This window comes from Gymnoscopelus microlampas (genome assembly GCF_963454915.1).
Source record: "Gymnoscopelus microlampas genome assembly, chromosome: 19".
Taxonomy (NCBI): Eukaryota; Metazoa; Chordata; class Actinopteri; order Myctophiformes; family Myctophidae; genus Gymnoscopelus; species Gymnoscopelus microlampas.
This window is the reverse complement of record NC_139956.1, coordinates 7,352,878-7,364,849: the sequence shown is the minus strand read 5'-3', so window position 1 is coordinate 7,364,849 and position 11,972 is coordinate 7,352,878. Positions and strand designations below refer to the sequence as shown.

Here is an 11,972-nt window from a genome sequence, read left to right as displayed (position 1 = left end):
TGTTTTGGGCTTGTTTCTAAAGTGCTTATTTTGGGCTTGCTTCCAAATGCTGTTTAAACCAGTGGTTCGGAAGCATTTTCATGGCAAGCCTAGGACCCATCCCCCATCTAATTGGGGCACAACATAAAAATATGTTGTGCCCGGGACCCCTGTACCAGATTTGTGTTGTTAAAATAAATGTTTCCCAAAGAATATCCAAAATGTTTCACTTTTTTTTCAAGATTTTCTTTTGAAAATATCAGATATACAAGCTCGTTGTGAGCTTGTAGATCGGCTATGTTCAAATAGCCGACGCATGTAGGTTTAAAAGTGCTCATCGTGTGACTTATTTTGGGCTTGTTTTCATAAACCAGGTTGCTTATTCCTATCGCAGAATCTGGCAACACTGCAACCAACAACAACAAGCAAAAGAAGGCACTGCTGCTCGACACGAAGCGACGTGTTATTTATTTTTCTACTGAATTGGGAACACACCAACAGGTTAGGACCGCTTTCACCGTGTTTTAACACGATGCTGTCTGTGTTTCTAACCATGCACTCAGTTTAAATGGAGCTGTTATAGACGGGTTATAGACGGCTAAGCGTTAGCAGCATGCTAACGGACGCTAGCTCAACTAGCTTGTTTGGACTGCCCGTTACTTGGCTTTATGTATCTGTCTGTGCGTTCTAGAAACGTTACACTGTCTGTAGCAGTGGTTCTCAACATTTTCAGGTCGCGACCCCCCAAGATAATCATATTTGAACTGGGGGACCCCCAGAAATAAGAATCATATTTGAACTGGGGGACCCCCAGAAATAAGAATCATAGGTTTAACTGGGACCCCCAGAAATAAGAATCATAGTTGAACTGGGACCCCCAGAAATAAGAATCATATTTGAACTGGGACCCCCAGAAATAAGAATTATAGTTGAACTGGGACCCCCAGAAATAAGAGTCATATTTGAACTGGGGACTTGGAAATGTAGGAGTTGAGGAGACATTACATTTTGTTTGACTCGGTTCCACAGATACATATTGAACAAAAGAAAATAGCCGATCTACAATCTCACAACAGTTGTGAGCTTGCAGATTGGCTATTTTCACAGTTTGTTGCCTCTTCTATTATTTGGGCAAGATGAAGGACATTAGTCCAAACATGTCATGTTGTTTGGTTTTCTGCTGGTTTTCGTCAGGTATCAACAGTGTGTTCTTCTGCCCAAAAAGAATGATTCACTGTACTGCTTGTATGATATGTGACTGTATCACTGAGATACACTTCAAGACTATCATGGATGTTTTTTTTTAATCGAGTCTGACTTTTGCTTAGATACTGTGCAAAATCAAAAGCCAAGTCTCGATGAAATACATCTATCATAGTCTTCTTGATCCAAGGCTAATGTGTAACCATGGATTAAAGATCCATCGACCCATTTCAGTCATTTCACACAATCACACATTAAAACTTGGCTTGACAACATCTTTCAGTCGTGAGATTTTACGTTGCATTGAGATGAGACTATGTGTGTGCGTGGACTCTTGATTATATATCTGAGATAAATTAATATAACCACCACCAAAAACAAGTGAGAGACTAGCCTCCAGCGCATTGACTTCACTGACACAGTCAGAGATTGCTGTAGTGCCTTGAGCTGTCAATGCAGATCTTTGTCTCCTCGCCTGCAGAGTGTGGACGTCAGCCAGCTGCGGTGTCTCACATATTATGTGCATTTAGTGATTTCCATGCTTGTCATGTGGGTCGTTAACGGTTTATTACTCCTCATTATCCTCTATAACTGAGTCTTCCATGATCTCCTTCCAATCCAAAGCGATTAAGATCAGAAAGTATTGAAAGGCCCTCTGTTGCCTTGGATGCCTCTTTTTAAGCACAGCAGGTTCCTTCTTTTGGACCTGTAGAACTAAATCCAGTAGAACGGCACCGGGTGCCGCGCTACGAGCTTGTAGATCTGCTATATTTTTTAAAGAAAAAACGTGAAAATGTGTGCAAATCTTTGAATATAAATGTATATATTGTTTTGACTTTGCTTCTGGGGGTCCCTGGAGCAACATATTTTTGTCCGGGGTCTGCGGACAAACGCATATAATTTTGGGGGTCCTTGACATGAAAAAAGTTTGAGAACCACTGATATTATACTAACATAAGTTTTTCTTTTCTTAAAAAAAACCTGTTAGGATTTAGAAGATATTTGTAAAATCCCCCAGACGCAAAGATTAGAGTAAAAAATGTCCGCTTTCAACAACAAAAAAATACAGATCTACAAGCTCGTAGCGTGGCACTCGGTGCCGTGCCGTGAGCTTGTAGATCTGCTATTTTTCAACAGCCCAAGTATAAGATAATGGTTAAAATCTAAAAATGACAGATGCTTTCCCGGTCTTAATGGGTTAATCATACATAAGGCTGCTCCTACATAACTGTATGTTCCAAAAAATGTTGACAGTCTTTTCTATCGTTTCTTCTTCTCCACAGGTACGCTGGAATTTTCGGACACCCACTCGGACATGTCCTATGTGTTCATCAACGACTCGTCGCAGACCAACGTGCCCCTGCTGCAGGCCTGCATCGACGGAGACCTGACCTTCGCCAAGCGGCTCCTGGAGACGGGATGCGACCCCAACATCCGCGACAACCGCGGCCGCACCGGCCTGCACCTGGCCGCCGCCCGCGGCAACGTGGACATATGCCGCTTCCTGCACAAGTTCGGGGCCGACCTGCTGGCCACGGACTACCAGGGGAACACGGCGCTGCACCTGTGCGGCCACGTGGACACCATCCAGTTCCTGGTGTCCAACGGGCTCAAGATTGACATCTGGTAAGATGAACAGATGTCTGTTTCTCAACCTACCTGCCTGTCTATCTAGTATGTGTGATTTGTGTTGATTTTCACAGCAAATTTTGATTCTGTTTTAGTCATAGTCTTTTGAATCAAATTCCATTTAGTTTAGTCATCTGAAATAGTTTTAGTTGACTTAATATAAAATTATAGTCAACCAAATCTACAGTTGATTTTGTTGACTAAAATGTATTGTCCATATATTTAGTTTTTGTCAGTGAAAAAAGGTAGTCGACGAACATTTTCCGTCATAGTATTTGTCGACGAAATCAACACTGGTATGTGTACCTACCCAGCAATATTTATGTCTAATTTAATTGGCATTATGACCAAATTAGGAGAAAAAAGGGGTGCAAATAATTGGCTTCTCTAAAATATAAAAAAGAAAACCTTGTATGTTCAAAACCGTAACTTTTCAGGAAATGGAAAAAAGACACACTTAAACACTTTCACTCTTTCAGTGCCAATACAACACCTCTTGAAAGGTTAGTAAAAATGCTCAAAAGCACTGGCACTGGCTGCACACTGCCAGAAAAAAACTGGCAGTCAATGAGTTAACTTTCAAATAAAAGAAAAAAATGCAGATCTACAGAAGCTCACAACGTGTCACAAGCTTGTAGATCAGCTATTTTGGAGCCATTTTCTGTCCGACACTGACGATATAAATAATGTGTTGACACACTAGCATAGCAACAACATTAAAGGGTTAGTTCTGATGTTTTGACCCTGACGGCACAACCTCTCTCCCAATGGCTCTTTCCCCTGTAACCATAGCAACCACAACGGCTCCACTCCCCTGGTGCTGGCCAAGAGGCGCGGCGTCAACAAGGACGCCATCCGTCTGCTGGAGGGGCTGGAGGAGCAGGAGGTGAAAGGCTTCAACCGAGGACCCCACTCCACCAAACTAGAGACCATGCAGATGGCCGAGAGTGAGAGGTAAGGATGGATAAGATAAGATAAGGCCTTTATTGATCCTGCGGGGGGGGGGGGTCCAGCCGCCAGAGGCAGCACAGCAGTTAAGATACAGTTACAGAGCAAGAGAAGTAACTGTAGATACAGCAGATTAAAAACACAAAAAAGAAACAAGAAATAGATAATGAACAATAGGATACAGCTGTATATTGATGGATGGTTGTGAGCAAGCTGACAATGTGGGAGCCAACCCAAGGCGCCCAGAGGAGGGGAAAGAGGCACACCACCTATGTAGACACACTGGCCCTCATTTATCAACGCGGTGCAGCCCAAATAATGGGCGTACGGCGAGATCACCGCACCTTTCGGCATTTATCAATATATCCTGAGGTGGGCTTCATCCTACCGTAGGCTGAAATCTCACGTTTGGTCGGGACCAGTTGTTGACTTTTTGCCCGGCGAGAGCCGGCTAAACTCTTTCTTTGGTCGTATTCTGGTTCTTCATGTCGTAAAATCGGGGTGTTTCGAGAATATTTAAGGGCGTGTTATTTAAATGACGCTCGTTTTCAGACGTGAGATTTATCAAGGCTGGGACCAAATGTACGCTCGGATCGGCTGTGTAGGATTCGTTGATAAATGTGACTTCGACGTTGGTGTACGGCCGAATATATGGAAAAATATACCGCTCCGTTGATAAATGAGGGCCACTGTGGTGTGACAGTGGAGTAGTGTTGATTTTGACAGCAGATTCTTATTCAGTTTTAGTCATAGTCTTTTGAATCAAATTCCATTTGGTTTTAGTCATATTTTAGTCATCCGAAACGCTTCACTGTTAGTCTAGTTTTAGTCGACTAAATATAAGATTATAGTTGTCTACAGTTGATTTAGGCAACTGAAATGTATTTTGGCGGTGCCTTGATGGCGTCGTAATGGCTGATTTTACAATTGGTTGCCTGCTGAAAATAGCCGATCTACAAGCTCACAACGCGTCGCGAGCTTGAAGATCTGCTATTTTCAGAGCGCAACACTTGAGCGCAACCAAGCATAAAATTACGTGTTTTTTTTTTCTACTGGATCTCTTCTCCACTAGTCCCTCACTAACATTTTAGTCTCGTTTTTAAAAAGGTAGTCCACAACACAGAGCTCCACAACTCACGATTGAGCACCTCTGTATTAAATAGATAGAATCAAGGGCCTACATTATAAAATTGTACGTTACCTCACATTCATATGCGGATGACCTGGTCATCTTTAGTCCTTATTGTGCTGGTCTTCAACAGCTTCTGAGTACATGCTCACAGTATGGTGTTGATTTTGACATAAAGTACAATGCTAAAAAGAGTAAGATGATGTTTGTCCGAAGCAGAGAAGACAGACAGTCAACTTTTCCTGACTATCTCTCAGGCACTGCCCTTAGTGTCTGCTGTGAGATTAAATATTTGGGCCATATAATATCAAATGACCTCTCTGATGACAAGGACATATATAGACAGCGTCGGAAGCTGTATGCTCAAGGGAACATGCTGTGTCGCAAATTTAGCATGTGCTCAGTACCGGTGAAGATTTCACTCTTTAAATCTTTTTGTACACCTCTGTATACTGCCCACCTTTGGTGTCGCTACAAGCAAGGCAGCACCAGACGACTCGCAGTGGCTTATAATGACTGTATGCGGCTGCTGCTGAGAGCTCCAAGAAGCTCCAGTGCAAGCCAGATGTTTGTTAGTGTTGGGGTACCCACCTGCTCTGCTGTGCTACGCAATCTTATGTATAGATTTATGTGTAGGGCATCTGAGTCAGTAAATGACATCATTTCTGTCATAAGTAACCCGTTACGTAGTTCTGTCAGGTTCTCCTCTAGACTGTGGAACCATTGGCGCACTTGTCTGTATGTTCGAAACTGAATATGGTGGAATTATTTTTATTGTATTTCTTTTTCTATTATTGTTATATTTTGTATGGTGTTTTTACTTGTGATATGGATCGCCCTTGGGTCTGAAATAAAGATTGAATTGAATTCATTTGTGTTGTGTTCCCCCCTCACCCTTTCCCCTCAGTGCCATGGAGAGCCACTCCTTGCTGAATCCCAACCTCCAGAGCAGCGAGGGCGTGCTGTCCAGCTTCAGGACCACCTGGCAGGAGTTCGTGGAGGACCTGGGCTTCTGGCGGGTGCTGCTGCTGCTGGTGGTCATCGCTCTCCTCTCGCTGGGCATCGCCTACTACGTCAGCGGAGTGCTGCCGTTCTCCGCCGGACAACTGGAGCTGGTGCACTGAAGCAAGAAAAGTGGGGGGGCGTGGCGTGGAGGGCGGTTGTTATAATTGGCTCGAGGAGGAGAGGGGAGGAGGAGGGTAGTACATGGGGCTGGGTATTATTGCCTACAACCTCACGATCGATACGTATCACGATACAGAGGCCACGATACGATATGCATCGCGATATGCGTTGATTTCAGTGGTGGAAAAAGCACTTAAGTAAATGTTTTGATACCGCAATGTAGAAATACTCTGTTACAAGTAAAAGTCCGGAAATTCAAAATTTACTTGAGTAACTGTACAAAAGTATTGGTATCAAAATGTACTTAAAGTACCAAAAGTAGAAAGTACTCATTATGCAAAATGTCCCATTTCACAAGTTTTCAAATGTATAGAAATATTTTGAAAATAGCAGATCTACAAGCTCACAATGCGTCGCATCACCACTGGTTGATTTTGAATAATGCCCGCGTGTCCTACTAAATTTGCTCATTTTAAATGAGTCCTAGACCACCGATTGCTGACTATTTTGAATAATATATTGTCAGAAAATGTAAAGTTTCCAAATCTATTTGAAAAACTTAGTTGATGACATTCAAACAAAAAGCAAGGAAATTAATAGAAATACATGTTTTCATGGATAAATGCAAAAGATTTAATCATGTATATGGTCACTGTCGGGCAGAAACTGATTTGTTTTTTTGAAAGCCGCGTCGATATGGTAGCCTCTGTATCCTGTATCGATACAATAATCGGCAAGGAATACGATCATATCCCAGCAAGCACAGTCAGGACCTGGACCAATCAGTGACGTCTCGATTGGGGCTAGATCAAGTCAAACCAAGACAAGTCAGATCTGGCCCAGAATATCACCTGATTTCAACCAAAATTAATCCTGACCACAAAAACGTCACTTCCAGGACGTCATCTAAACACATTTCATCACCCAAAATTGCTGTCCAAATGTCCATATGATGTCCCGGTGATGACGTCCTGTAAATGACGTAAAGATCATCCCCATATGGGCTGTGATCTGGCCTTGTCCTGAACGTCACCGGGGTGATGACCGGGCGTCATCATAACGTCATCATGACGTCATTGTGCTTGCTGGGATGATTATTGCCGTATTGATTAATTGCACCCACCCCTAGTAGTGGTACGGGACAGCGAGGGACATAAATGAGGTTCTGATTTTTTGTTATGAGGTGTTGCCCTGATGGGGCGGATAGCAGAACGATGAGAGAAGACAGAGGGTAGGAGTAAATACTGTTTTTTTTGGGCTGTATTTACAGTGGGCTTTTTTTATTTCGTTCTGTGTTGCTTGGCCCCTCTAGGCTCCTGAACCGGTCGGTACCAGTACACAATTTTTACAAGCTCGAATCCAGGGGTTTGAGGTCAGTTGTGGGCCGCCCTCCCATAACCACACCAATCTCCATACCTCAACTTAACCATCTCTAGCCGAATGCCTAAACACGACCATGTATAAACCGTACATCATTCTAAACACAACCGCAGAAAACCCTTTCTAGGTTGGCTCAGCTCTGGTCATGGGGGTATAGAGTAGTACTGCCAGTTCAGGAGCCACTAAGGTTTTCTGTTTTTTGTTGTACCTCTTTTTGTGGCCCTGATCTGATCCTCTACTGCAGGGGTCTTCAACAGGGGGTCCGGGACCCTTAGGGGGTCCTCAGAGTTACTACAGAGGGTCTGCCAAATCTTTGTGTGGTGGGGAACATTTGCCTAAAATTGCAAATCTACAACCTCTGCGAGGCATTGTGAGCTTGTGGATTGGCTCTTTTCGGAGAATCAGTGTAGAGGGAAAAAGAGCAGACCAAGTACAGAGCTGTAGAACGGTCAAGTTGACTAAATATACAGGTTTAAAGGTTAACTATCTGAAAATACACATTAACATGAATCCAGCTATCTATGAAATCTATGAAAAAGTGCAAAAAGTGCATCTGCAACACAATTTTACACAATATGTAGCAGGGGTCTCTCTCTCAGCTAGGGGGGTCCTTGGCCCGAAAACGTTGAAGACCCCTGCTCTCCTGGATGACTAAATAGACACATCAAGATCAATTGTTAATTCTCACATGTTGTGGCCTGGCGCTCTGAACACGATAAAGGAAGAAAAAAACTCTGAGATGAATGGGGTGGCAACAAGAAGGTCAGTTTCTTTTTGCAGCTGCTGCTAATTTCCGAGCCTGATAATGATGAGTACAGTGGAGTGTCTGTAGGGAGTTGATTTGGTTGATTTCCAGTTACGGATGCATAATTTCAAGCAGGAATGCAGTTCTGTTTGTTGTGTGATCACTTATCATATAAGCATGAATGAAGTTAATCACCTGCTCCTTTTTCTCAGCGGAAAGGAATGCAGTCTATAAACAGTGATCAATGTAGAGTGCAGACAACAGCAGCCATCTCAAGATCACAAAGGGGAATGGACAGAGATTATTTATAGAAAGGAAAGCCTCATTCATTATGCCTCATTCATAATTCTTAGAAGGTGTTTTGCCTTTTTTGGTATTAAAAAAAATGGGGTTCTTCCTGCTAAAGAAAATATTTGTGGAGATCTCTCGTAGAGGGGAGGTGGTAATCTGTAATGGTTACCAAGTCACAGTTTTACAGGATGCAAGAAGTCTTAACTTCTTTGATATGACAATGAAGATAAGTATGATTTGTCAGGTTGCTGCTGACTTGTATAGAAAGTCAGTCTGATTCATTTCGGTGTATATATAGAAATCATGCCATGCTTACACATAAGCAGATTTAAATTCTCACCGTTAAAAGTGATAATTTGCATTGAGTAAATGCATCATTTTATTGTACCCTTTGGCTACAAATGTGAAGTGTTTTTAAATTCCTTCACTTCCTTGCTTTTGTGTAGCAAGTCCACTTTGAAGAGCAGTTGAAAGAGGAAACGTGCCACTTGTTTTTGTTGTTGCTTCAACCATTACCAGTAAACCCTACTTATACACTAGCATTTACAAATAATTCTTAGTATTTGTTTTAATAAGGTGTGTGGCGTACCAGATGGGTGGGCATTACTGCATCTGGACAACAGACACGGTTAGGTAAATTGGCAAATCGCAATAACCTTCACTCGGTTGACTTGCAGATTTCTTTCTGCATTTGCCTCTTTGGTGTCAATTGCATTGTTCTACATGGCAAATCCCATTAATCTGGGGCGAAGTATGGTGCAACAACAAGTCTTGGCAATTATTTGCCAGTACTCTTTAGCCAGGTATGATACTATTTGAATTGGGAAGAGTCACTTTATAATGTTAACTTTGTGTTGTTTGTCATTCCTCTCTAATAGTGGTTATCAGTGTCAGTTCTGCATATCAAAATATTTCTTTTTTAAATTGTATTCACCTGGTGTCTCAGGACTAAATGAGACTCCGATTAGACTGATAGAACTGACCTGACACGGAGAACCATTGCTTCTTTATGTTCTGTTACAAGCTCTTAGTGTGCGTTGCTATTTTGTTTTTGTTTTTTTACATAATTTTCGGTGTTTCCTTTCTTTTGTTAGTTCGTTGTACTTTTTTTGACCTGATGAAACGATTCCTAAACTGCAAAGTTATATTATTATTATTTATCAATCTTTATTTTCATTCATTTCACTGTAATGTCACACCTTTGCTATCTTTATACAGTATGTAATTCTGGAGGAATCAATGAACTAATTATCTGTAACAATGACCAATTTAATGTTGTCTCGGATAACTGAACACCGATTGACTGACAGGTTGAACTGCGCAGTATTGTTGACTGTTGCCGGCCAAGATTGTTTTGGGTTTTATTTTGGTCTCGGAAAAATACAGAGGTAGAATAGCACCTTGACTGTGTGCCTTTTGAAGGAGAGCCAAACTTTAGGTTTCAGAGCATTTCAGTGCTGATATTCCCACTGGAAAAAAAAGCATGCTGTCACTTCATTACAGTACAATCTATCATGTCATTGTAAAGTGCACGTTAAGTTGGGGAAAAAAGACAAAATCTTTGATTTAATGGGAGCAGCAGTTTGATGGTATTTTTGTGTTTCGCATATTTAATTTGATCCTAATGTAATTGTAAACCATGTAGATTTTTGTTTTGCTATTAGCTCTGCATACATTTCTTTTCTGTACAAGTCTTGTAGAATTGTAGAATAACCGATTTGAGGTAAAATCCATAAACCAATGTGTAAAGAATAATACAATAAAACTGATTCTGATCTACAGGTGGCCTGCACATGTTTATTTATTTGATGGGCACAATACAAATATATTGCACCAGAACTAGCCACAACTAACTCCATTACCCAGAAAAACATTAGTCCTATCATCACCTGATCATCATCACACGTGATTCTGAAAGTGTTTGGTTCAAACCATAGACTGTGGTTCAAACCAGCGTGATCTAATATGAGAGTGGATACTGTCTAGGCTCCCATCGTAAGAATGGAATGCGGAAATGCTCGTTCCATCTCAATGAGATAGTTCCAATGTTTGGAACTATAGTCCATGGATGGAGGCCCGCTTTGCGGCGAGATCAGAGCGTGTCATAACTCTGTCTCTCTATGGTTCTGGTTCAAACACTCATATCCACTGATTGATGGAATCAGACTACAGCTGCGACCTGGATAACAACATGGCGACGACATCTACACCGTACGGTAATTTATAACCAATTAAACTTTCTGGTCATGCAATCAGGCCTTATGTAAATGTAACGTAAGTGTTGAAAGCAGAGAGTCAAGTCAGAGAAGAACGTTTTAACCGTCATTAAACCAGCTGATTGATTGATTGACTGATTGCAGTGGTGGAAAAAGTACTCTCATTTTTTGTACTTAATGTGTTAATACTGCAACATAGAAATACTCTGTTACAAGTAAAAGTCCGGAATTCAAAATGCACTTGCGTAAAAGACAAAGTACAAAAGTATTGGCTTAAAATGTATTTAAAGTACCAAAAGTAAAAGTACTCATTATGCAGAAATGTGCACAGGTTTACAAAATGCATACACAAATCTTTTGAAAATAGCAGATCTACAAGCTCACAATGCATTGTGAGCTTGTAGATCTGCTATTTTCAAATGGCTAAAATGTAGGATATAGGGCTGAAGTGGGTAATTTATGTTTTGTAATAATAATCAAAATCTAACAAGTAACTAACTAAAGTTTTCAAATAATTGTTGTGGAGTAAAAGTACAATATTTTCCTCTGAGATGTAGTGGAGTAGAAGTAAAAGTACTGACAATTGGAAATACTACAGTACTTCAGTAAATGTACTTAGTTACTTTGCACCACTGGCTAAAAGGATAGCACAACAATGCCTGAGTGATATGCATCGATGTCAATTAATCATCCATTGGAGGATTATTGCATTTTTTAAAAACATTTTTTATATAGTTTTAAAGAATCCTAGTGCTCTGATCTTGCTTTATTATCCTAATGAATCAATCAATCAATCTGATCATCATAAATTAGGCCACATATTTATTATTAAATGATGCATGTCAAGGGGACGTTACATCGCCAGATACTGTGGAAAGCAGCTTGTAACTAGGCCCAAAGTTAACCCATTTTGGGCGGGAACCCCTATACCATTGGTTCTCAAAGTGTGGTCCGGGGACCCCCAAGGGTCCTTGAGGGAGTTCCAGGGGGTCCCCAGTTAAATGATGGATATACCATAGTTAGGAACCAAATGGACCCTTATGGGTCTGTAACTCTGAGAGCGTACAAATGGAACCAAATGGACCCTAACGGGTCCATTTGGTTCCATTTGTACTCTCTCAGAGTTAAATTAACATCGATTTTACAATATAGATTAGGGTCCCAGAGATAGAAATGCCATTAAATGGCGGTCCTTAGCCCTAATGCATAACAAACTTGGGGGTCTTTCAAATTAAAATGGTTGAGAATCACTGCTAGAGTCGTAAAAATATTCTCTTTTGGGGGTCCCTGCCTGGCATATCTTTTGAAATGGGGGTCCGTGGGCTAA

The 11,972-nt window shown here is 41.3% G+C and overlaps 1 protein-coding gene across 1 annotated transcript; it reads left to right on the top strand.

Annotated features, from left to right (window-relative positions):
- The first annotated feature begins 376 nt into the window (after positions 1–376).
- Positions 377–10,208, top strand: LOC311034596 (ankyrin repeat domain-containing protein 46). The gene is made up of 4 exons (XM_084042477.1): positions 377–480; positions 2,466–2,808; positions 3,604–3,765; positions 5,796–10,208. Exons 2-4 carry the CDS (start codon positions 2,498–2,500, stop codon positions 6,010–6,012), a joined length of 690 nt encoding a protein of 229 aa, XP_083898603.1. The 5' UTR covers positions 377–480; positions 2,466–2,497; the 3' UTR covers positions 6,013–10,208.
- The last annotated feature ends 1,764 nt before the right edge of the window (positions 10,209–11,972 follow it).